Source organism: Hyperolius riggenbachi, chromosome 1 (assembly GCF_040937935.1).
Source record: "Hyperolius riggenbachi isolate aHypRig1 chromosome 1, aHypRig1.pri, whole genome shotgun sequence".
NCBI classification, from domain to species: Eukaryota; Metazoa; Chordata; class Amphibia; order Anura; family Hyperoliidae; genus Hyperolius; species Hyperolius riggenbachi.
Genome location: NC_090646.1, coordinates 504772188 through 504794914, shown reverse-complemented (window position 1 = coordinate 504794914; position 22727 = coordinate 504772188). Strand labels below are relative to the sequence as shown.

Here is a 22727-nt window from a genome sequence, read left to right as displayed (position 1 = left end):
TTGGGAAAAGTCGTGTCACAAATGCAGTGCACCAATGGAAACATCCCCACATGGTTTCCATTAGCAAACCAAGTATCTAGCGTTTTGCAATTGTAATGCGATTGGATCGCAAAACGCACTCTGTGGAAGATAGCCTTAAATGAATGTTCTAGAGGCTGATTGCTTTATAGATCAATAAATAGTGTTTGACAGTTTGAAAGTGATGAAGGTGATTTACTTCAGTGCAGCAGAACTGATTTCCTATTAATCTATTATAGTGATCATTACTTTTTTCCCCCAAATTTAAATAACACATCCTCTCTCTCTTAGCAATGCACCCTTATCTAATGTCAATTATAAGGGTTTTATCCCCTCTTCTGGTAGCCAGGAGGAGGTGGAGGTAATCAGGGCCGGGCCGAGGCATAGGCTGGAGAGGCTCCAGCCTCAGGGCGCAGTGTAGGAGGGGGCGCACAATTCATTCAGCTGTCATTCCTAATTGTGTATGAAGCAGAAAGAAATACGAAAAGGGGATACATAGCAGTGACTGCAAGCCATATAACTAGATATTAATGTGTTGGGGGGGTTGTGGGCCCTGTGGCGCCTCTTAGTCTAATAGCAATCAGTGTGTGACAGCTGGGGTGGGAGGGATGGAGGGGCGCACTTTGGTGTCTCAGCCTTGGGTGCTGAAGGACCTTGTCCCGGCTCTGGAGGTAATACTAACAGTGGAGTTTATGGTTTAATCTGGAAGCCACCTTTAATAAGTTCTATCACTGCTTCAATAAAGGGGTCCTCCTAGAAGACCTCCTTACAGTATTGTGGATTTCTTGTACTTACCCTTTTAATTAGGCAGTGTTCATACCCTGTTCCCCTGTGTTAATCACCATGGCAGGAAGCCCATCTGCTCTTATAATGGTGTGACTGCTGTGCCTCACCAACTCATAGCAAGGGTGACCACACCAACACCTGGTCTGGAGAAGGAGTCCTATATTGGAGAGAGATTAAGCAGTTGGACATCCCCTGTGGCTACATGGGCTGCTTTCCCTCTGCTGTAACCTTGGTGATGAAGCTCCAGACAAGTTTCACATAATGTGAGCCTCTGTCCACCTATTTATGGCAGGGATGTTCAAATTCACACAGGTTTAGCACATCTCAAATTAACTGATGGAACTGAATTAGGAAATGTGTGGGTGATTATATTGAGAAGCAATATGGAGTGATTGCATTGAAAAGCAGCTATTTATCACCAAGGCAACATCACATTTAAAGAATAAATACGTAGCTACAGAATGATGGTCAAATTTCCAGATGTATTTAAAGTAAATGGAAACCATGCTAAAAAAAAAAAGCCAGATACTTACCTAAGGAGAGGGAAGGCTATGGGTGCTAATGAGCCTTCCCTCTCCTCTCCTGGTGCCCTTGGTGCAGCGCTGTCCCCGGGAGCAGTATTTGACTAATTTGGTCAAAGACTGCTTGCTCTGCCGGCGAAGGTGATTTTGGAAAGCCTTCAGAAGCCCAAGTGCTCCCGAAGACAGGCCGCTCCATACTGCGCATGCACGAGTGCCCTCTCTTGCACACTCGCAGGTGCACAGTATGGAGACACCTGTCTTCGAAAGGACTCGGCTCCCAAAGACTTCCGAAGTCCCCTGCGGCAGGGGATTTAAACACGGGAGCCAGTGCTGCACCAAGGGTAGCTGGAGATGAGAGGGAAGGCTCATTAGGACCCAGTGCCTTCCCTCTCCTTAGGTAAGTATCTGGTTTTTTTTTTTTTTTTTTAATAATCCCGTTAGCTTTAATCCCAATCAGATAAATTCACAAATAGTCCTGAGGGCCCCATATGCCCTGATAGACATCTCAAGGTCGGGGGACCTGGGCAAAGCTGCTAGCATCAGCAGTCCCGTCACAAAGCCACTGATATAGGGTGTTGGCTCCATTTTATACGCATGCAGACACAGTCCCAGTGAATCCTAAGTGGTTATTGCTGTGTGACTTCTGCTGATCAGATCCCCTTGCCCTGCCAGGCTTCTTGAAGGGCCATTGAGAAAAGAGGTGTGGACAACAAAAAGCAATAGCATTCCTTTATATTGTAGTATATTGTAGTATTCTAGTGGCATGTGGAATGTTAAAACATTTGAAACTTTTATTACTGTCCATGTCGCTTTTTAAAGATTTCCCTCATTTTCTGCCCCAGTGCAAGGGCCACTGGGATCAGGGCTTGGCGGGAAATCTCAGTAGGAGCAGAATTCATGAAAATGGATGCATACTCACACCTGTAGATGTGGGAGATTTGGAGGGCTAGAGATAAAGCTACATCAAAGATTGTTAATCTACCAGTTGTCATCAGATTAAAAGGTAAATTGGCGATGAACAAAGCCAGATATTGCGAGCATGAAAGGGTCTCCTGAAACGTGGTCTACACAAATGGCAAAACAGGAAGGGGATATTACAAGTGCCAGAGGTGCTGTATTTGTGTTTGCAGAGCCTGAAGGAAAAACAGATGGTTGCATTTATTGGCAAACAGATAAAGAAGTCAATAAATATGGATGAATATTAATACACCACACATGTGGAGTACTCGGTTGAACTTGTCGAGATCCAGATTTGTTAGTTTATGCATTGGTTTGGATGTCTGGAGTGTCTTTTAAAATACACTCATTTATTAGTAATGTGTCAAATAAATGTGGAGTTTGTGTGTAGAATATAGTGACTTTTTCAATGTAGCATATTACTGCATATGGCAGTAATACAGAATTGTATTTGCTATGATAAAGTGTTCCAGCTGAAAGCAATCATACTCCGTGGAATCGTGGTGCCAGGTATCCATTATTCATCATTTCTTTTTTCTTCAGATATCGTGGAAGGGACAGTTAATCATGGCATTGTGGTTAATGAGCAGAAAGGAGTGACTCTTCTTTACTTCGGAAGCTCCAAAAATTCCTGCATTAGTGACCCCAGTTTATGTGGACCAGAAGGTGAGTTTTTTGATCTCTTATATACTGTGTGTTGTTATAGGCAACATATGCAGCGTTGTAACTTAAATCACGATTTTAGGGCAGGTGCACCCCAGAAAAGCTTTTCTGAGCGCTTTGTGATTTTAAAATCTCCTGCTAATGTTATCCAATGTGTGTGTGCACACTGGAGCGATGGGATTTTGTAACACCCACCCCCCTAGCCCTTACTCAGTAAACTAACATCTGCATGTTTATTCACAATCAGTTTTACACTTTCTTTTTGTCAATGAGCTTCCTGCCTGCCAGGGGCAGTGCTAGGTTCCTACATCTATATATTGCTGTATGTTGGTATGTAGCCCCCCCTCCCCCCCCATGATGCTTAGCCTAGGCTGTTTAGCTATGTGAAATTCTCCTCTCAAAGAATTCTGGAAGACCAGTCATTATTTTCACTGGCTTTGGAATTCACAGAAACAAACATTCTACAGAGCTGCACCTGACAGGACTAAACCTGTGGTACATTTCGGAATGTAAATCAGGGTGAGGAAAGATTTTACAGGGGGCAAACCCAGACTAAATAATTTATAAATGAGTATTAGAAAATAAAATAAGCAGTTTTATCCATTACGTAATCTTCAATACAGTTCCTCGTTGATGCATGTTTAAATTCTGTTCATTATTAAACAATAAAAAGTTTTTCTTTGCTTTAATTAGATAAATATGAACTGTTTACATTTGAGTTTTTCATAGTCACAGAGCTTATTCTCTGATAGATATGTGAGGAGGGGACTAGAACCAGGGGCGTAGCTAAGGAGCTGTGGGCCCCGATGCAAGTTTTACATGGGCCTCCCAAGCACTCTATACATAACAATTGATACGACGCACCAAAACCTGCCAATGGCAACTACAGTGTCAGAGGTGCAAGAAGGGGATGGGGAAGAGCTTGTTAATAACTACCACTATTCAAAGTATCTATAGAAGTGATTGTTATGAGCACAGGACCAATAGAGAGCTAATACTTCAGTTGAAGGAAGGCCCTTTGGGGCCCCTGTGGCACAAGGGCCCCGATGCGGTCGCAACCTTCTGCAACCCCTATTGCTATGCCCCTGATTGGAACACATTTTGTATACCGTAGACAAAGTCACACAGGAAAAGCAAACCGATCCTCCCTTTTACTAGCAGAGTAATCTGGATGAAGCATTCCATTTGGGAGCTATGCAGTACACCTCTAGACATCAGTGCGCTGGGCTTTTTATCACAAACTCATCATTTGTTGCAAACTGATCATCATTTTTGCATTAAAAATGAAATTTTTTTTTTATCCCTGCACTATAATGTAGTGAAACACTAATGTCTTTTTTTCACCTTTTAGGCTCGGTTCACATCAGCTTTTGCCAACGGAAACGGCCATACGGTTCCGTTGTCCATTCCGCTGAACGGACAACAAAATGCAGCAGGACCCAATTTTCCGGATAGTTTCGCTCAGCGGAAACGGAAGGTTTTGCAGCACAATAGGAACGTATGGAAAACAGACGTTTTACAGCACACTGACTGTAAAAACGGGCCGTTTTCCAGGATCCAGATTGCCGGATCCGTATGGCCGGCTCTGCAAAAAAGCGCAGATGTGAACCGGTCCTTAGGCACCATCTTGAACAACTGTGCTAACCACTGCAACTGAGTTGTCATGCTATCTTGAGTCTTCCTCACCACTTGAATCCTCCAACACCACTTGTATGCGTACATGTAATTAAGGCACAGGGGGGAGCCGAAAAACGACTCATCCTGCTCCTGCAAAAAGTCCCAGCGGCGTTCATTACTATTCTCCCTCCAGGCCACCGTAGACTCAGAATTAAAGGACTCCTGAGGTGAAAATAAAGTGATGAGATAAACTATTGTATCAATCCTCCATCTCCTAAAAATGACCTTTTTTTTAGATATCTTACAGTTTTTTTTTATAACCCCCACACACTTTAATCTCTAGTTATCTGGCTTGCAGTCACTGCCATGTATCCCCTTTTCTTATTTCTTTCTGTTGTGCGCCCCCTCCTACACTGCGCCCTGAGGCTGTAGTCTCTCTCGCCTCTGCCTCGGTCCGGCCCTGCTTTGAACTATTAAACCTTTTTATCTCTTTTCTGCTCTCAGAAGCCATTTACTGACAGGAAAGTGATTTATGGCTGTAATTATTTATCAATGAGGGTTATGCTATAGTCCAACCCAGTCCTGACCTGGACAAAAACTGTCACTTGCATACCTGATGTTCAGGCAGAGAAAGAAAGAAAAAAAAGAACACAGCATAGTCATTTGTGTGCTTGGCACTATTCATACACATGTCTATCTCTTCATGTCACATGTCACCTTGGTTGTCCTTTAAGACGTAATCCTGCTGCCCGCTATTGCTTACGCCGAATTATGCAGAAGCTCTTGCAGTTTTTCTCAGCACAAAAAACAAACATAGATAGTTTGTGATTATAGCTCATAATATATCATCATCTGTGTAACTACAGGATGTGTTGGGATATATTTTTCAGCACTGTACTCGTTTGGTGACCTTTGAGGATTGCTATATGATTTTAGCATTGGCCAGCAAACAATACAATGCAAACTGAATTCACAAAATGTATGACTAATTTGTTTTTTTCCCCCTTCTTTTGAACTTGCTGTTAATATAAGATTGTTATACCCAGTTGTCATGCATTGTGGTTGCTATTTAAGAAGCAGCGTGTCCTGTTTTCTTGTTCCCATTGACGGGGTTTCTTTTTGAACTTCAGGTGTCACATTCTCATTTTTTTGGAAGATCCAGGAACAGCTGCCAAAGAAACAACAGAAGCCCATTAACCAAAGTAACAACCAAGAGTCCTCCCAAGACGAACCCCTGAAGCCCTGGCAAACACAGGCGTTTGGGAAGAAAGTAACCTCTCATGGCTTTGAAATATACTCCAATGAGCATGAAGGCTTTATAGAGGTGTATACTCGGGAAAAGAAAAAGGTCTGGAAAGCAAGAATAAGCCCTGCAGGTAATGATGTGTTTTATCATGTGTTTATGTGCGAATGAATAACACGTTTCATAACAAAAAAGGAAGGGATCTCTGCAGCTTTTATCAACCGTTCTGGGTACCTGGGGTTGCATTGGCCTCCTCTGCTACTGACTTTACATTTTTATAGCCCACTGGACATGGCCAGTGCAAGCAGAACTCTTGATACAAAAGACAAAATAACCTGTGGTCACATCAGCCAGCAATTCTATACCTACCAGCAGGTGCTAGAAGGTGGTGTGACCAGGGGTGTAACTACAAATCATGTGGCCCCCCAGCAAAACTTTTATGAGCCCCTCCCCCCCCAACTTTCACAACCTTTCCCTTGCCTCCCCTTGGTGACCCTCACAGCCCCATGGCCCATCTCTCAAGGGTCATAAAACAAGTGTGGACATCATAATCCTCACAACCATAACAAGCGTAGCCATATTAGAGGAAAGGAAGGGTAGTAGTTGGGGCCCCCTCACGGCTCTGGGCCCCCTGTGGTTGCAGAGGGTTCTCCCCTGTAGTTACGCTCCTGGGTGTGACCATATAATGTTTTTTATGCAGTAATAGGTGTCAGATATGATATGGTGGCGTGCAGAGGGTTAACGTCACTTTCAAGCAGAACTCTTATCTGCTCTCATTAATGAGTAGCTCCAGGAAAGAAGTAAATTCATCTAATAATGCCATACCAGTCCAGGAAAAATTACAACTGTGATAAATAAAGATTGCTCATTCATTTGTTCAGACCAAAGTCCAGACTTTGTTTTACAACAAAGAAAATATCTTAGGTGTAGGATTTGCATACAGTGAAAATGATTTTTTTACGTACGCTACATCGATGGTGTTTTTCTTTTGTTGTCACTGAATATTATAGTATACTGTATGTATCCCATATAGAAACAAGGCATCTAGGAAGCTAAAGATACAGAGAAGGTAATATAGGCACGATTTGTGGCCCAGGAATTTGCCCCCGCCATAGTCACTGTGGAACTCAGCTACTGTGCAGCCGAACTCTGTGGCAGTAGAGAATGTGGAATTCCATAGTGACGGGAAGGAATTTGTAACAGCAGGGACAGGGGAAATCTGTAATGGCAGAGAGGAGTTTGGCAACTCTGTAGCCAATCTCCACAGTGGTCCTCGTCCTTCCCTTGTGATACCCCTCCCCTCATTACAGTGACCCGGAACCTTGCACTGGCTCCTCCTGAAGGCAGCAGAGGATGGCAGCGAGGGAGCGATCAGGGCAGAGGGGGCTGGAGGAATCCCCAGGTATTTATAAATTTTTTTATTTCGCCCTATCTCAGGTTCACTTTAATGTGATAGGTGGCTTCAACGATCAGTAGACAGGCTCTCAATCACTTTTGCCACATTCCAACGGTCTAAATCTTTGGAATAGCTTAACAATTAGATTAGCGCTCAACCAACTTTAACCAATAAATGTGAACAAATTATCACCAATATTACATCCACCAAAAAATATATATTAATGTAGAGCGCTGCCCAGCTATGTGCAAGCTGTAAAATCAAATAAAACAAATGGGCGAAAAGCGCTGCATACAATTAAAAAGTTCATCAAGCTCCTATGTCCATGATAGTTCACACAGTGTGCAAGTCAGCCAGAAATATGGCCACAAATTCAGTTCACACGTTTAGAGTAATGATTGCTAGGGATTGACCCCCTTTCAGGTCCCCGCTGTATCCGGTGACTTGCACACTGTGTGAACTATCACGGACATAGGAGCTTGATGAACTTTTTAATTGTATGCAGCGCTTTTCACCCATTTGTTTTATTTAAATCTTTGGAATGACTGAGCTGCAGCCTGCAGATATGACATGCAGCTTTCACATAAGAAACTCTGTCTGTATTTCATTGTGTGACCATTTTCTATTTCCTAGGTTTGTAACAGATTTGCTTTAACCTTCACAAACTGTTGAGTCTACTTAAAAACCAGACCCATCTCCATGTCTGTAATTCTAATTTATTTTCATGCTTATTGCTCTCTAAGCCTTGAATGATTTCAAAACATCAGTTAAGGTGTAATTCCTCCAGTGGAACAGCATAAAGATATTAAAGAACACTGCGCTAGATGTTTAAGAAAATAATAATCTAGTTATGCATTAAGTCTGTATTAATGACAATGAAGTGGAGAGGATTCTGCGTATTGAACCAGAACAAGATGTTCTACCCTTTGTAAATGAGTCTCATCTGTTTGCGTTACTGCAGTAATGTTAATAAAAACGTCACAGCACATGTATTTCTTAATGACTGTTCTGTTCTAGATATCGGTCATGTCCCAAATGTTCTTAATTCAGCATATTAAAAGTCCAGATATTCCAATAAATATTAAAACCGTAACAGGTGAATTGACACAGAGTTCTATATAGGGCTAATGGTGTGCTATAGTCGGTAAAATATCGTCATGGCTAATGGCAATAGACATAAAAACGCTTGAATGGACAGTATAGGTGACTTAGAAGTAACTGAAAGCTGTCAGATGCATTTAATTAACTTTAAATTTATCTCCTGGTAATATCTGAAACAGTCATTATATTTGTCCCTGTTCTCCTGAATTTGGTGTCCCAGTATAGTTGCACAACGGACATGATTTACTAAGCTAAAGGATTGAAAATTATTGAAGCAGGTGAATTGGGCATCGGCTACACCAGGTACTCTAATATACATCAATTTTAATTTTAGTACACGGGTGGGGGGTTGGACACCTGATTTACTATCTATTAATAGTCGATCCACTGGTAGTTTGACTAAAAGTTCCGGGTACTATTAGCTGATTGGCTATTACTAGCTGATGGACAGTTCCAGGTTATACTAGCCAAACTAGTGCATCACTAAACAGTAGCCGATCAGCAACACATTCGGCTATGAGCAGGCGATTGGATACTATATGGGGTGATTTGGGCATCGGAGATCAGGGTTGGGATGGGGGTTAGATTTAGGCATCAGGAGGGGAGTTAGTGTTGAGCATTAGTAGGGGGGTTATGTTGGCCATTAGAAGGGGGTTAGTGTTAGGTATTTGGAAGGAGGTTAGTTTTTGGCATTAAGAGGGGGTCAGTGTTAGGCATTAGGAAGGAGGTTAGTGTTAGGCATTAGGAAGAGGGTTAGTGTTAGACATTAAGATGTTGGTCAGTGTTAGGCATTAGGAGGGGGGTTAGTGTTGGGCTTTAGGAGGGGGTAAGTGTTGGGCATTAAAAGTGGGGTTAGTGTCAGGCATTAGGAGGGGGGGGGGGATGAAGGGTATTAAGCATTAGGAGGGGGTTAGTGTTAGGCATTAGGAGGGGGTCAGTGTTAGGCATTAGGAAGGAGGTTAGTTTTAGCCATTAGGAGGAGGTCAGTGTTAGGCATTAGGGAGGGGTTTAGTGTTAGACATTAAAATGTTGGTTAGTGTTAGGCATTAGAAGGGGGTTAGTGTTGGGCAATAGGAGGGTGGCTAGTGTTGGGAATTAGGATAAGGTTAGTGTTAGGCATTATGAGGGGGGAATAGTGTACCGGGTAAGTCAATAGTAAAGTATCAGTAATATATATTCCACCTTAATTGATACTTCATCACCTAGAGTGACTAAAGCCTTTCAAGAATAGCAATCTGATGTGCCTGACTTGGAGGAAATGGATTGGTGGGATATGTTGGAAGATACGGGCTCCTATATTATCTCGATCAAAGATAGACTCATTCAATTAAAATTCATCTATAGAATATACTATACTCCTATGCGATTGACGCGTATGTATCCGGGAAGATCCGATTGTTGCCCTAGGTGTAATCAAACTCCAGCAAATTTTATACACATGATTTGGATGTGTCCTCATCTGCAATCCTACTGGAATCAAATACATACTTTCCTGCAAAAGATTTTTGAACAGCCAATTACCCTAAACCCTAAAACACACCTACTTGGGATTGCAGAAAACATTGCACCCACGAGGAGAATGGTAATTCTATGGGACCTCTTATGTTACTATGCCAGAAAAACTATTATAATCCACTGGATCCTCCAAAAGTACTAGACTGGGTCCAAATGATAAACAAGGCCTTACCATTTTACAAACTGACATACATACAGAGAATGAGAAACTGTCCTCTCAAATTGGAAAGTATTTGGATTCCATGGATTGAATATCTCAAGGCACAAGGTATTGATTATCAATCACAGCAGTAATGGAACATGAAGATAAAATGTTATTATATGACTGTGCAGGGTAGGACCGTGAAGGGTAAAAGGGTGGGAAGGGTGGGATATCTCGACAACTCAGGGTGATGTGTTATGAATGTAATTGTACAATGTATTGTACTTGTTGTATATGTCGTTAAAAAGGAAAAACTTCAATAAAACTTTATTTGTTAAAAAAAAAGTATCAGTAATATAATATTCAGCATTAACCGGCCCCCAAATCATCAGCGCTGTTGCAACACATATGTGCAAACTATGATTCTTCAGCTTAGTCTGCTGCAGTGGCATTCTTTGCATTATGCTCAGGTGGTCATTCAGCTGCAAAATGCAAAGAACAGTGGACTCCTGTGTCTTTTTGCACATAATAAGCTGTGATCACCCCCATTGCAATGACCACAAACCTTTCCCCATTCCCTGCTAGGCACTGCACTGCTGTAAGAATCCCATTACATGCAACTGTGAATTATGATACCTGGTATGAATTTCCTACTGGGGCTGATTCACACTTCCTGTCAATGATCCTCATTGGTCTACCACCTGAATGCTGACCAAAATGTACCCTCCAGTGTGAACAAACGTCTGTAAGAGAGGCAGGGAAAATAGAAATAACACTGAGATTGCTGCGGAATGTTGTTCTATGAATGGCCAGGCTTACTGTATTTTTTTTTTAATAAATTCTCTCTTGTTGCACTCTAGGTCCCTACTGGAGTCATGTTCTGTTCACCTGGACTTCAAACGAAGGTCTGAAGGTTTATGTGAATGGTACCTTCAATGCCAGTGATTTGAGTGGCAATGTCTTCTACAGTTATGGAGATAGTGAGGATCATATGGTTGTGGGTGCAAACAGTGATCCTACCAAACACTATGTGAATGGAGTATTTGATGAGTTCATCATATGGGAACGAGCCCTCAGCCCTCCTGAGATCCGCCACTACTTCACAGCTGCCACTGGTATGTTATTTTGGTAAGCATACCAAATATTCCTACATGCATTTTAACCATTACCAAAAGCTTAATTTAGGAAACATATTAAAGAAAAACACGTGATACACATAGATTACATTTTTTATTTTTCATGACTGAAATGAGAGTATGCCCCAGTTTTGTATACATAGTTACATAGTTACATAGTTATTTTGGTTGAAAAAAGACATACGTCCATCGAGTTCAACCAGTACAAAGTACAACTCCAGCCGGTCCCCCACATACCCCTGTTGATCCAGAGGAAGGTGAAATAACCCCCACAAGGCATGGTCCAATTAGCCCCAAAAGGGAAAAATTCCTTCCTGACTCCAGATGGCAATCAGATAAAATCCCTGGATCAACACCATTAGGCATAACCTAGTAATTGTAGCCATGGATGTCTTTCAATGCAAGGAAAGCATCTAAGCCCCCTTTAAATGCAGGTATAGAGTTTGCCATAACGACTTCCTGTGGCAATGCATTCCACATCTTAATCACTCTTACTGTAAAGAACCCTTTCCTAAATAAATGACTAAAACGTTTTTCCTCCATGCGCAGCTCATGTCCTCTAGTCCTTTGAGAAGGCCTAGGGACAAAAAGCTCATCCGCCAAGCTATTATATTGCCCTCTGATGTATTTATACATGTTAATTAGATCTCCTCTAAGGCGTCTTTTCTCTAGACTAAATAAACCCAGTTTATCTAACCTTTCTTGGTAAGCGAGACCTTCCATCCCACGTATCAATTTTGTAGCTCGTCTCTGCACCTGCTCTAAAACTGCAATATCTTTTTTGTAATGTGGTGCCCAGAACTGAATTCCATATTCCAGATGTGGCCTTACTAGAGAGTTAAACAGGGGCAATATTATGCTAGCATCTCGAGTTTTTATTTCCCTTTTAATGCATCCCAAAATTTTGTTCGCTTTAGCTGCAGCGGCTTGGCATTGAGTATGATTATTTAACTTGTTGTCGATGAGTACTCCTAAGTCCTTCTCCAAGTTTGATGTTCCCAACTGTATCCCATTTATTTTGTATGGTGCTAGACCATTGGTACGACCAAACACCCTTCAGACTGCAGTGCAGTCTGATTCCCTGCTCTTCAGGGAATCCTTGGCTGCAGTAGTGTCTGTATCTCCCGCTCCTCGGGAGAGACCTTCTCTGTATACTGTTGCACCAAACACATTATCACATTGGGTGTCCTGTGTCTAGCTATACTAGTATTATTGGTGATTCTGCAGATCACCACATAATCAGGTATAGCATCTGTATTATTGGTGATACTGCAGATCACCAATAATCAGAAAAAACTCTGTGTTGCTGACACCAATCATTACAATTCTAAATTCATATGCATGCATATGTATAAGATGTGCATTTGTTCCAGGATAAAATGCTCTATAAACTACTTTCCTCCTGTCTTGTTGTCATTATTCACTAATAGGCAGTAAAGATGACAGATATGACAGTAACAATGACAGATCTGACAGGTTCTGGGCTGGTCCATCTCCTCATCAGGGATTCTCAGGGTTTCCTTAACCTCCTTGCCGGTTAGCCCGAGCTCAGCTCGGGGTAACCTGCACAGGAGGATTTCTCAGGCCGATTTGCATAATTTTTTTTATTGCACGCAGCTAGCACTTTGCTAGCTGCGTGCATATTACGATCGCCGTCGCTCGCCGCCAATTCGCCGACCTCTTGCGCAGCCTGGCCCTGGGCTCGCTACATGATTTAAAAAATCATGCCCCCTTGCCGCAGGAATTGGACCGGCAAAGGGGTTAAAGTGGAATATAACCCATAATTTCTTCTTTGCTCGAAAAGATTATTTACAGCATATAATATACTAACACAATGGTTTTTTTTTTAGTAAAACAGTATTCAAAGGGTTGCATCACAGGGCTGACTCTTTCTTCTACAGGGAAAAACCCGCATCTGCTGTTAAGCTTATCTTGTGTACGCATTCTTTACTTGATACCTTTATGTAAACATTCTCTGGCTGTGCAGGACTTCAGCTGATGAGTCCTCAGGTCAGAAATCACTGCTGGCTGCATTCACAACAGAATTACAACAGTTATGAATAAAATGCACCAGCAGCTTTAAAAATAAATTAACGGAACATTGGGAAGTTATAATGTCTAAATGAATAATAATACTTGTGCACAAAAGCAAATATGATAATTGTATGGGTTATAAAAAGTAGGAAAACACATTTTTGTTGAAAATTTTGTCAGAGTTTTAAACCGCTTTAATTTACAAAAGCACTTACAGGTTAAACTAGAAAAATTAGAATATTGTGCAAAAGTTCACTTATTACAGTAATTCAACTTAAAAAGGGAAACTAATATATGAGATAGGAACCTTTGCAGGTGTTTTGGATTAATTAGCTGATTAGAGTGTAACACTTTGAGCCTAGAATATTCTCACTCAGCACAGCAGGGCCGGTTCTAGCTACCAGTGCTGCTCGGATACCACTTTTCACTATCTGGATCTAATTCGGATCCGGATACCCAGATATCCCATCCGGGTCGGATATCCGAGCTTAACATTTTCCAGTCCGGATCCGAATCGCATATCCGACCTCAGAACTTAATATGAATAAAACTGAACTAATAGTCTTTCCACCGTCCCTGTCCACCCCTTTGCCTGATATTACAATAAATGTTAACAACACGTCTATAACATCAGTTCCCAAAGCACGGTGCTTGGGGGTAATATTTGATTCTTCTCTCTCATTTACTCCTCACATTAACTCCCTAACCAGCTCCTGCCATTTCCAACTGAAAAACATAGCACGTATCCGACCTTTTCTCTCCCATGACACAACCAAAATGTTAGTACATGCTCTTATTATATCTCGATTGGACTATTGCAATATATTGCTTGGTGGACTTCCAACTAACCGACTAACACCGCTCAATTCTGTACTGAACTCTGCTGCTCGACTCATTCATCTCTCCTCTCGCTCTTCCTCTGCTGACCCTCTCTGTCAAGCTCTTCACTGGCTACCAATTAATGAAAGGATTCAGTTCAAACTCTTAACCCTAACCTACAAAGCTCTCCACAATCTCTCTCCCCTGTACATCTCCTCACTAGTCTCCAGATACCAACCCAATCGCAATCTCAGATCTGCACATGAGCTTCTTCTATCCTCTTCTACAATTACCTCCTCACATTCACGTGTACAAGACTTCTCACGTGCCTCACCCCTCCTCTGGAATGCCCTTCCACAACACATCCGCCACTCTCCCACCTTTGAAATCTTTAAACGCTCCCTCAAAACCCACCTTTTCCGACAAGCATATTCTCTAGCTTAGGCCATGCACCCACTAAATAACCTAATTACGCACTGCCTGTACATATACTGTATACATCCCCACCTCTTGTTTCCACCCCATTCCTTTAGATTGTAAGCTCGCAAGGGCAGGGCTCTCACCCTTTTGTGTCATGGACTGTTATTAATTTATTGCTTGCACACTGTTAGACATTTATACATTTTAGTCATCATGTTAAATCAAATTGTAATCAGCAGTGCTGTATCTTGTATCAGTGTTTATATTTGATGTATATCATTGTCTGTATCATTATGTATTCCTTGTTTGTTTTCTTACATTGTACAGCGCCACGGAATATGTTGGCGCTTTATAAATAAATAATAATAATAATAATAGTATCCGGCCAGATTCGGATATCTGGATAGAAAACCGGAAGTGACCTGAAAATGGGGAACAGTAAATTCGGGCGCCTGAGGCTAGTGGACAAATCGGGCGCCGCCATTCACTCCTATAATAAATATCGTTTAATGGGCGCCCGATAGGAAAAAAGGGCGCCGGAGAAAAATAACGTTTTAAAAGCGGCGCCCGGAGACTTAATGTTTTATTACTGTTTCTCATGATTACACATTATTTAATGATTTATACATTTTTAAATTTTATTTTTAAACGAAAAACAGTACAATATTTTTTTTAAACATTATTTTTAAACGAAAAACAGTACATTTTTTTTATTTTTTAACATTATTTTTAAACGAAAAAACTAACAGGGGGGTCTTAGGTTTAGGCACCAACAGGGGGGTCTTAGGTTTAGGCACCAACAGGGGGGTCTTAGGTTTAGGCACCAACAGGGGGTCTTAGGTTTAGGCACCAAAAGGGGGGTCTTAGGTTTAGGCACCAACAGGGGGGTCTTAGGTTTAGGCACCAACAGGGGGTCTTAGGTTTAGGCACCAACAGGGGGGTCTTAGGTTTAGGCACCAACAGGGGGGTCTTAGGTTTAGGCACTAACAGGGGGGTCTTAGGTTTAGGCACCAACAGGGGGGTCTTAGGTTTAGGCACTAACAGGGGGGTCTAGGGGTTAGGGGTAGGTACAGGGAGGGTTACTTAGGCACCAACAGGGGGGGTCTTAGGTTTAGGCATCAACAGGGGGGTCTAGGGGTTAGGGGTAGGTACAGGGAGGGTTACTTAGTAATTTTTTTTTTAAACGTTATTATACGTTTCACTATTTAAACGAAAGATTAACGTTTTTACAATTGCCGATTTAATGCACATTATTTAATGATTTATAACTTTATAAAACATTAATTTTAAACGAAATACAGTACAATACATTTTTAAATGTTATCCATGCTTATCGTTCAAAACCCGGCGCCCTTTTTTCCCAGCGCCCCTTTTTAACGTACGCCTGAAAATGATTTAAAATGCTTCCAAAAGTCACTTCAAATGGCCAAAATCCCTTTCAGAGGTCTCTCTCTTTCTCTCTCTCTCTCTCTCTCTCTCTCTCTCTCTCTCTCTCTCTCTCTCTCTCTCTCTCTCTCTCTCTCTCTCTCTCTCTCTCCTAACTATCTGCCCAGATTTCGGATTTCAGATGGGAAATCTGAGTTTGCTCGGTTACTCTATTCGGATTTTAAAAAATATCTGAATTGCTATTCAAAGTTCGGATAGTGGAAAAAGCTACAATGGGGCCCCGGGGCAAAAGTAACCAGGGGCCCCCTGACCACCCACCCCTTCCTACATCTCAAGTGATAGTCATGTGTGCTCCCTCCTAATTCCTCCACCATCCCACTTAATTACTGTAGCTGCTTGTGCTCCAGCGAATTAGACTACATAGACCTGGCCAGATGCTTCTGCATGCTTCCCGTCTCCACTACGGCTGCTAGCCAGAGAGGCCCCCTGCTTGGTTCTCCCTCCCTACTTGCTTCCCCCCTCCCCCCGCAGTGTAAAGGAGGCAATCAGGGACACACACTCATCTCATCCAAGTTCCAAGGGATGCAGCTGCAGCAGCCCCCATCTATCTCCCCTGTAGTTACATTGCCCTTCACTTCCTGCTTCGAATGGAGAAGCAGGAAGTGAAGGGCAGAGTAACTACAGGGGAGATAGACTGGAGCTGCTGCCACTGCATTACTTGGAACTTGGATGAGATGAGTGTGTTGTGAGAGATCGCGGGAAAAGCCGCCACATGTGCTACTGAGCAGGCAGCTGATTCCGCGTCCAGTGTGGCGTTTTGCACGCGGAAGCGTGTGTTTGGTAGCAGGGCAGAACGCGGAAAAGCCGCCGCATGCAACAACAGTAAGGCGGCTGGTTCCGCGTCCAGCGCGGTGGTTTGCACGCGGCAGCGTGTGTCTGGTGTGGCTGAGTCTGTTAGTGCACATAGACTTAGGAATACACGCGCGCGCTGAGAGGCAGAATTCTTATACTAAGCAGGAAGAGTCAGCTGACCATGCAGATCAGTTTACTCCTGAGCGGGATACTATTGGTTGAGCAATTAGGGGTGGTGCTGGAGAGCACTACTCCATATATAGTTCCTGCTGGTCACTTGCAAGTTGTCTGCCGTTGCGATCACTACGTGGAAGCACTCAGACCTAGTTAGATCCTCAGTGTGTTTGAACCAGGTGGACCTGGGAATACACACTTAGCCAGATTATTTGAATTGTATTCTGTTTATGCTTAAGTTAGTTCCAGGGTGTAGAGACCAAGGACCTCACACCCAGCTTAGGGAACTGTGTTATCATCTGTGTTATACTTCAGACTAGTTCCAGGGTGTAGAGACCAAGGACCTCACACCCAGCTTAGGGAACTGTGTTATCATCTGTGTTATACTTCAGACTAGTTCCAGGGTGTAGAGACCAAGGACCTCACACCCAGCTTAGGGAACTGTGTTATCATCTGTGTTATACTTCAGACTAGTTCCAGGGTACTGAGACTACGGACCTCGCACCCAGTCTAGGGAATACTGTATTATCATCTGTGTATTCTTCAGACTAGTTCCGGGGTGCTGAGACCAAGGACCTCGCACCCAGAATAGGCATTGTTTGATATATGTTATGACTTATAGCTTTTCTGACTACTCCTCTGTCTTCTGATTCGGTACCTCGTATATCTGATATTCCGTTGCCAGACCGTGCTTGACTTGGATACTGAATCAGCCTTCTGTCTTTGTACTTTATCTGTCAGTGTGTTGCTGACCCGGCGTGCCCGACCTCGAGAGCTATCTCTCCCCTTAAAAGAGATAGTCTCCAAATCAGATAGTGACATCCATCTTAGGTGTCACTCACTCCTAGGTCCTTCCCGTCTCCAGCCTGACTCCTCCCCCCGGAGAGCCTCAGGCTGCTGGAAGGTTCCTGTTCTCCCAGAGCTGTGTCTCTATATTGTATACCACCTGCTCAGCAGGTACATTACTCAAAGTATTACTGTTACACCAAACACTCACTTATCCATAGGTGTCCAGAGGTTAGCAATATATCTGATTATCGGTGATACTGCAGATCATCAATAATCAGGTATATATCTGCATTCTTGGTGATACTGCAGATCACCAATAATCAGATTCTCTCTGCGTGCTGACACCAATCGTTACATGTGTGTCCCTGATTGCCTCCTTTACGCTGCGGGGAAGTTAAAGGCACTCCAGAGGGGAATTGAGATAATTAAGATGATGGCTGAGGAGGAAAGAGAGCAACTAAAGGAGGTGACTGAAGAGGTAATGGAGAGTGTGAAACACCTAGATGAATTTAGTAACCATAGTGACTTTCAGACCTTAAATGAAATGCTTAAAAAGCAAATAGAAAAATTGCAGAGTGCCATTAAAAAATCAAAGCAGGCTAAGTTTCAGAAGGACCTTGCTCGATGGGACTTAGATGAAGCCCTAGACCCACAAGAACGACTTAGGAAGAAATGTGAACGTAGACGTAGAGGGAGTGGAGCTAATACAGAAGGTTCTAGTATTGATACAGATACCTCGGTGGTTTCCAGGTCTAGTAAGAAGTCTGTCACTTTTTTAGATCAAAGAAGGAGGGGCAGGAGAGGAAGAGGGGGACACGGAAGAGGGAGAGGGCGGGGTGGGGGAAATGGGGGGAACAGGAATCCAAGACAGCACAGAGCGGACAGTCAAGAAAATTTAGAGGAGCAGAACAGTCAAATGGGGGAGGAAGCAACCAAAATAACCAGAAGTGGGCTCATTCGCAAATCCTAGCTTTAAGCTCTAAAAGTGACCAGCTTAATGTGGTCAATTTATCAAGCTTTCCATTAACGGATCAACATATATCCCTCCTAAGTAAGGGGCTTTCATTTTCACCTACATGTCCTGGGAATGAATTCGAAGTTTACAAAGATGTCTATCTCTTTTTGAGGAAGGTCCTTCTGAGGCTTATGTTTAAGGATAAGCAGGAGGATAACATATATGAACAAATTCAGAAACCTGTGGATTTTGACATTAGCCTTACTGACCTGGAATTAGCTGAATTATTGTTGGACCAGGAATTATTAATGGAAGCTGAGTTACCCCAGACTCCTGTGAATCTGAGAGATTCACCTAAACCCACTACCCTAAACAAAAAATCTGTTTATATGCCGCCGTTATCAACTAACAGGTCAGTTTATGTTTTTATGGAGACTATTGAGAGGGAACTGAAGAGATTTAGCTTCAATCCCAGGGGTCGACTCTCTAACTTGAGCCCAGATGAACGAAAAGCGCTGGACGAGTTGAGGGACGCACCGGGCATTATCATTAGGCCCAGTGATAAGGGGGGCAATGTGGTTCTCCAGGATGAAAAAGACTATGTGAAGGAAGTGGTGAGACAATTGGGTGATGTTTCTACTTATCGAAATCTTACAGGGAATCCTTTCCCTGAGATTATAGAAAGGGTGAACTCACTTCTTGATGATGGACTTCATTTACGGGTCATCACTAAAGAAGAGTGGGAATACCTTCGGGTTGTCACCTATAACATCCCCTTTTTGTATACGCTGCCTAAACTTCACAGGTCAGCTACGGAACCACCGGGGAGGCCCATTGTCTCCAGTATCGCTGGGCCTACAGAGAGACTTGGAAGATTTATTGATAAGAAGCTCCAACCTCTTATGCGTGGTCTTCCATCTTTTGTCCAGGATTCGCGTGATGTTCTACGGATTGTAAGTGATTTAGTGATCCCACAGGGGTCTCTCCTAGTGGCTATTGACAATGAAGCTTTGTATACGTTGATCCCACATGAGGAGGGACTTCGGGTGATCTCCCACTATCTTAGGACGTACTTTCTTCAGGCACATGAGCACAATGACTTCATTGCTCAAGCAATGAGGTTAATTTTGGAATTTAGTTGCTTTACCTTTGACGGGCACTTTTACCAACAAGTACGGAGTACCTCGATGGGGGCGGAGTGTGCCCCGGCATATGCGTGCCTCCACTTGGGACTCTAGGAGCATGAAATGGTGTCCCAGAGCGCACAGTTTCGGGCACGTGCCACCCTCTGGATCCGTTTTATTGATGATGTGCTGGTGGTATGGACGGGGTCGCGAGAGGAACTTGACTCCTTTATAGCGGTACTCAATGTTAACCAAAGGAACATTAATCTCACTTACTCTGTAAGTGATGAGAATCTTCCGTTCCTTGATTTGCTAATAGGAATAAGGGGTGATAGGTTGACTACTTCCTCTTATAGGAAACCCACTGCAGGTAATACCTTGCTCCATGCCGCTAGCCATCATCCTGGATCCCTCATTCGAGGTATCCCGTATGGGCAATTCATCCGCCTGCGACTGAACTGCTCACGTGATGAGGACTTCAGACGTGAGTCCTTGGAAATGTATAAGCGATTTTGGGCAAGGGGATACTCGCATAGATTGCTGTGAAGTGCTTTGAGGAAGGCATGGGCCCTTAACAGATCTGACCTGTTGGGAAATGATGCTGGCAATATGAATCAGAAGGAAACCAATATTAATAGGACTATTGATGCCCCTAACCAGTATGTGCGTTTGGTTACCAAATTTGGTGACCATTGGGATGAACTACGGGGCTTACTGACCCGCTTCTGGCCCATTCTAACGTCCTCTCGTGAAATCGGTGAAATAGTGGGTCCTCACCCTTTACTTACAGCAAAACGAGCTACAAATCTAAGGGATCAGTTGGTGCATGGAGAGTTTGTCCGATCACGAACTACATGGTTGAATAAACTTACCTCGCCCGGGATGTACCGGTGCCCGGGTTGTAAGATGTGTCCATATGTGGACAAGACAAAGGTTTTTTATGATAGCTCGGGTGAAAATAAAGTTACAGTTAACTCGTTTATAAATTGCACTACAGAGCGAGTTGTCTATATGCTCCAATGTCCATGCGGACTTAAATATATTGGAAAAACCATCAGACCCCTAAAGGAGAGAATTTTGAGACATTTTAGGAATATTGAAGGAGGAGAGGCTAACACATCCGTGGCTAATCACTATAGGGAGGTTCATGATAATAAACTACAGGGGACTCTGGTTAAGGGTATCTATAGGCTTGGCATCTCGGGACATAGGGGAGATTTTGATGATATTTTATACTGTAAGGAAGCAATGTGGATCTACAAACTTAATACTGTGGCCCCGTGTGGCCTTAATGCTGAATTGGATCTGTCCCCGTTCCTGAGATGCCAGGTCTATGGTACCTGACCTGATTTTGTTAATCTTGTTTTTATGCCCATTTTTGGCATTGGATGGGCTACTTTTCATGTGTTGCTAAATCTCTTTGAGTAATTAAGTCTGTTAAAAATAATGGCTGCTATTTGGTATGCCTGTTAGTAAGAGTGATGTGCTGTATGTTTGGCATAAACTTGCTAAATAATGCCGTTTGTCATGATGCTGTATACAAAACCTTGTAAATGATAGAGGACGCTCACTGATGTAATCATGGATTTAACAAGTAAGAATGCTCTTTCTTTAGATAAGTAACTTATATGCAAGGCTAGCCTGCTGCTCTTTATGGCCTCTGACATTAGTGTGCTTATACTTTCTGGAGGGCGGTACATGTCACTGAGGAATGGTGAGGCGGTCTGAGAGCCGCCCCCAGGGATGATTTAAATACATGGTTTTGACGCTACCAACTAAGCCACACCCTAAAGAAACGTCTGCCCTTGACGTGAAATGCGTAGGGGGGCGTGGCCTACGTGCTGTCATGGCTGCTGACTAAACTACAGCCCGCATGGAATGCTGTGCTCGGCGTCCTAAACCGCTAATTGGCCTGGCTGGAATCCTGACTGCATGCCATAAAGTGATACACTACGGGATCCCATTTGCTTATGTTGTGGTCCACAGCGAACGGAGCCTGACGGACAGTGATTTCGAGGGACATCTTTGCTTGGAAGCAGCGTGGGTGAGAGCTTTCCTTTTTTGCCTCTGCATGTATCATATGCAGTTTTGCTTGCTTGGCTGAATTTGGCCTCCCCCGCTCCTCAGCATTGTCCTATGTGCATAACAAGCTTTTGCTGCACGCTCTACTAATGGCTATGCACTCTGCCTGTGAGCCTAGGAACAAGTGTGCTTTATCAACCGGCTCATGCTCTGTTTGTGGATATGTACTGTGCCTGTGATCTCTGGAAACAGTGTTTTGCTACAACTTGCTCATGCAGACAGTTAATCTTTTCCTTGAGGAGAGCAAAGGAATCTTACAGGATAGATATACAATACAATACAATACAATACAATAACATTTCTATAGCGCTTTTCTCCCATAGGACTCAAAGCGCTTTGCCTGCATAGAAATTACCTTTATCTCACCAATTTTTCCAATTTAATAAAGTGATTGTATATAAACAGTGCCTTAAACCAATTTTTCTCCATATGCGCCAGCACGGTTGCACTGCCCCCCAATGGAGGGATATAACTTGGTCAAATCCTAATTAGAATTGACAGTTGGAAGATCTTGGAGGTTTTGTTCTGTTTTTTATTTATATGTTTTTATTTTTTACGCTGCGGGGGAGGAGGGGAGCAAGTGGGGAGGGAGAAGCGAGTAGGGGAACTTTCTGGTTGGCAACCGCAGTGGAGGGGTAAACGTGTGGGAGCATCTGGCCGGCAGCCATATGAGGTAAAGGGGGTGATTCTGGGCCCCTAGGACTGCAGGGGCCCTGGGGCAGTTGCCCCTGTTCCCTGTATGGAAGCGCTGGCCCTGCAGCACAGCTAAGAATGTTACAAAAGAGGAATGTAAACAAAAGATAATGTTATCTCGGGAAGTGGATCATAAGCTGAAGGGGCTGTATTTGCAGCTAGCTCCCAACCAATCCCAGCCCTGTCTGCTCACTAGCTCTCCCCTCCCCTAACTCTTAACCCTTCCCAAGCTGGATGTAAGTTCATGAGAACTCACCGGGGTCATGCCACCGCTGGGCTAATGGCACAGCGCATTGCTTTCTGT

The 22727-nt window shown here is 43.2% G+C and overlaps 1 protein-coding gene across 1 annotated transcript in view; it reads left to right on the top strand.

Annotated features, from left to right (window-relative positions):
- Nucleotides 1–22727, top strand: part of LOC137532788 (adhesion G-protein coupled receptor D1-like) — an 853822-nt gene that overhangs the window by 125040 nt on the left and 706055 nt on the right. Inside the window, exons 4-6 of the mRNA XM_068253730.1 lie at nt 2826–2948; nt 5693–5938; nt 10820–11074. Coding sequence (XP_068109831.1) covers nt 2826–2948; nt 5693–5938; nt 10820–11074 — 624 coding nt within the window. The remainder of the gene's footprint in view (nt 1–2825; nt 2949–5692; nt 5939–10819; nt 11075–22727) is intronic.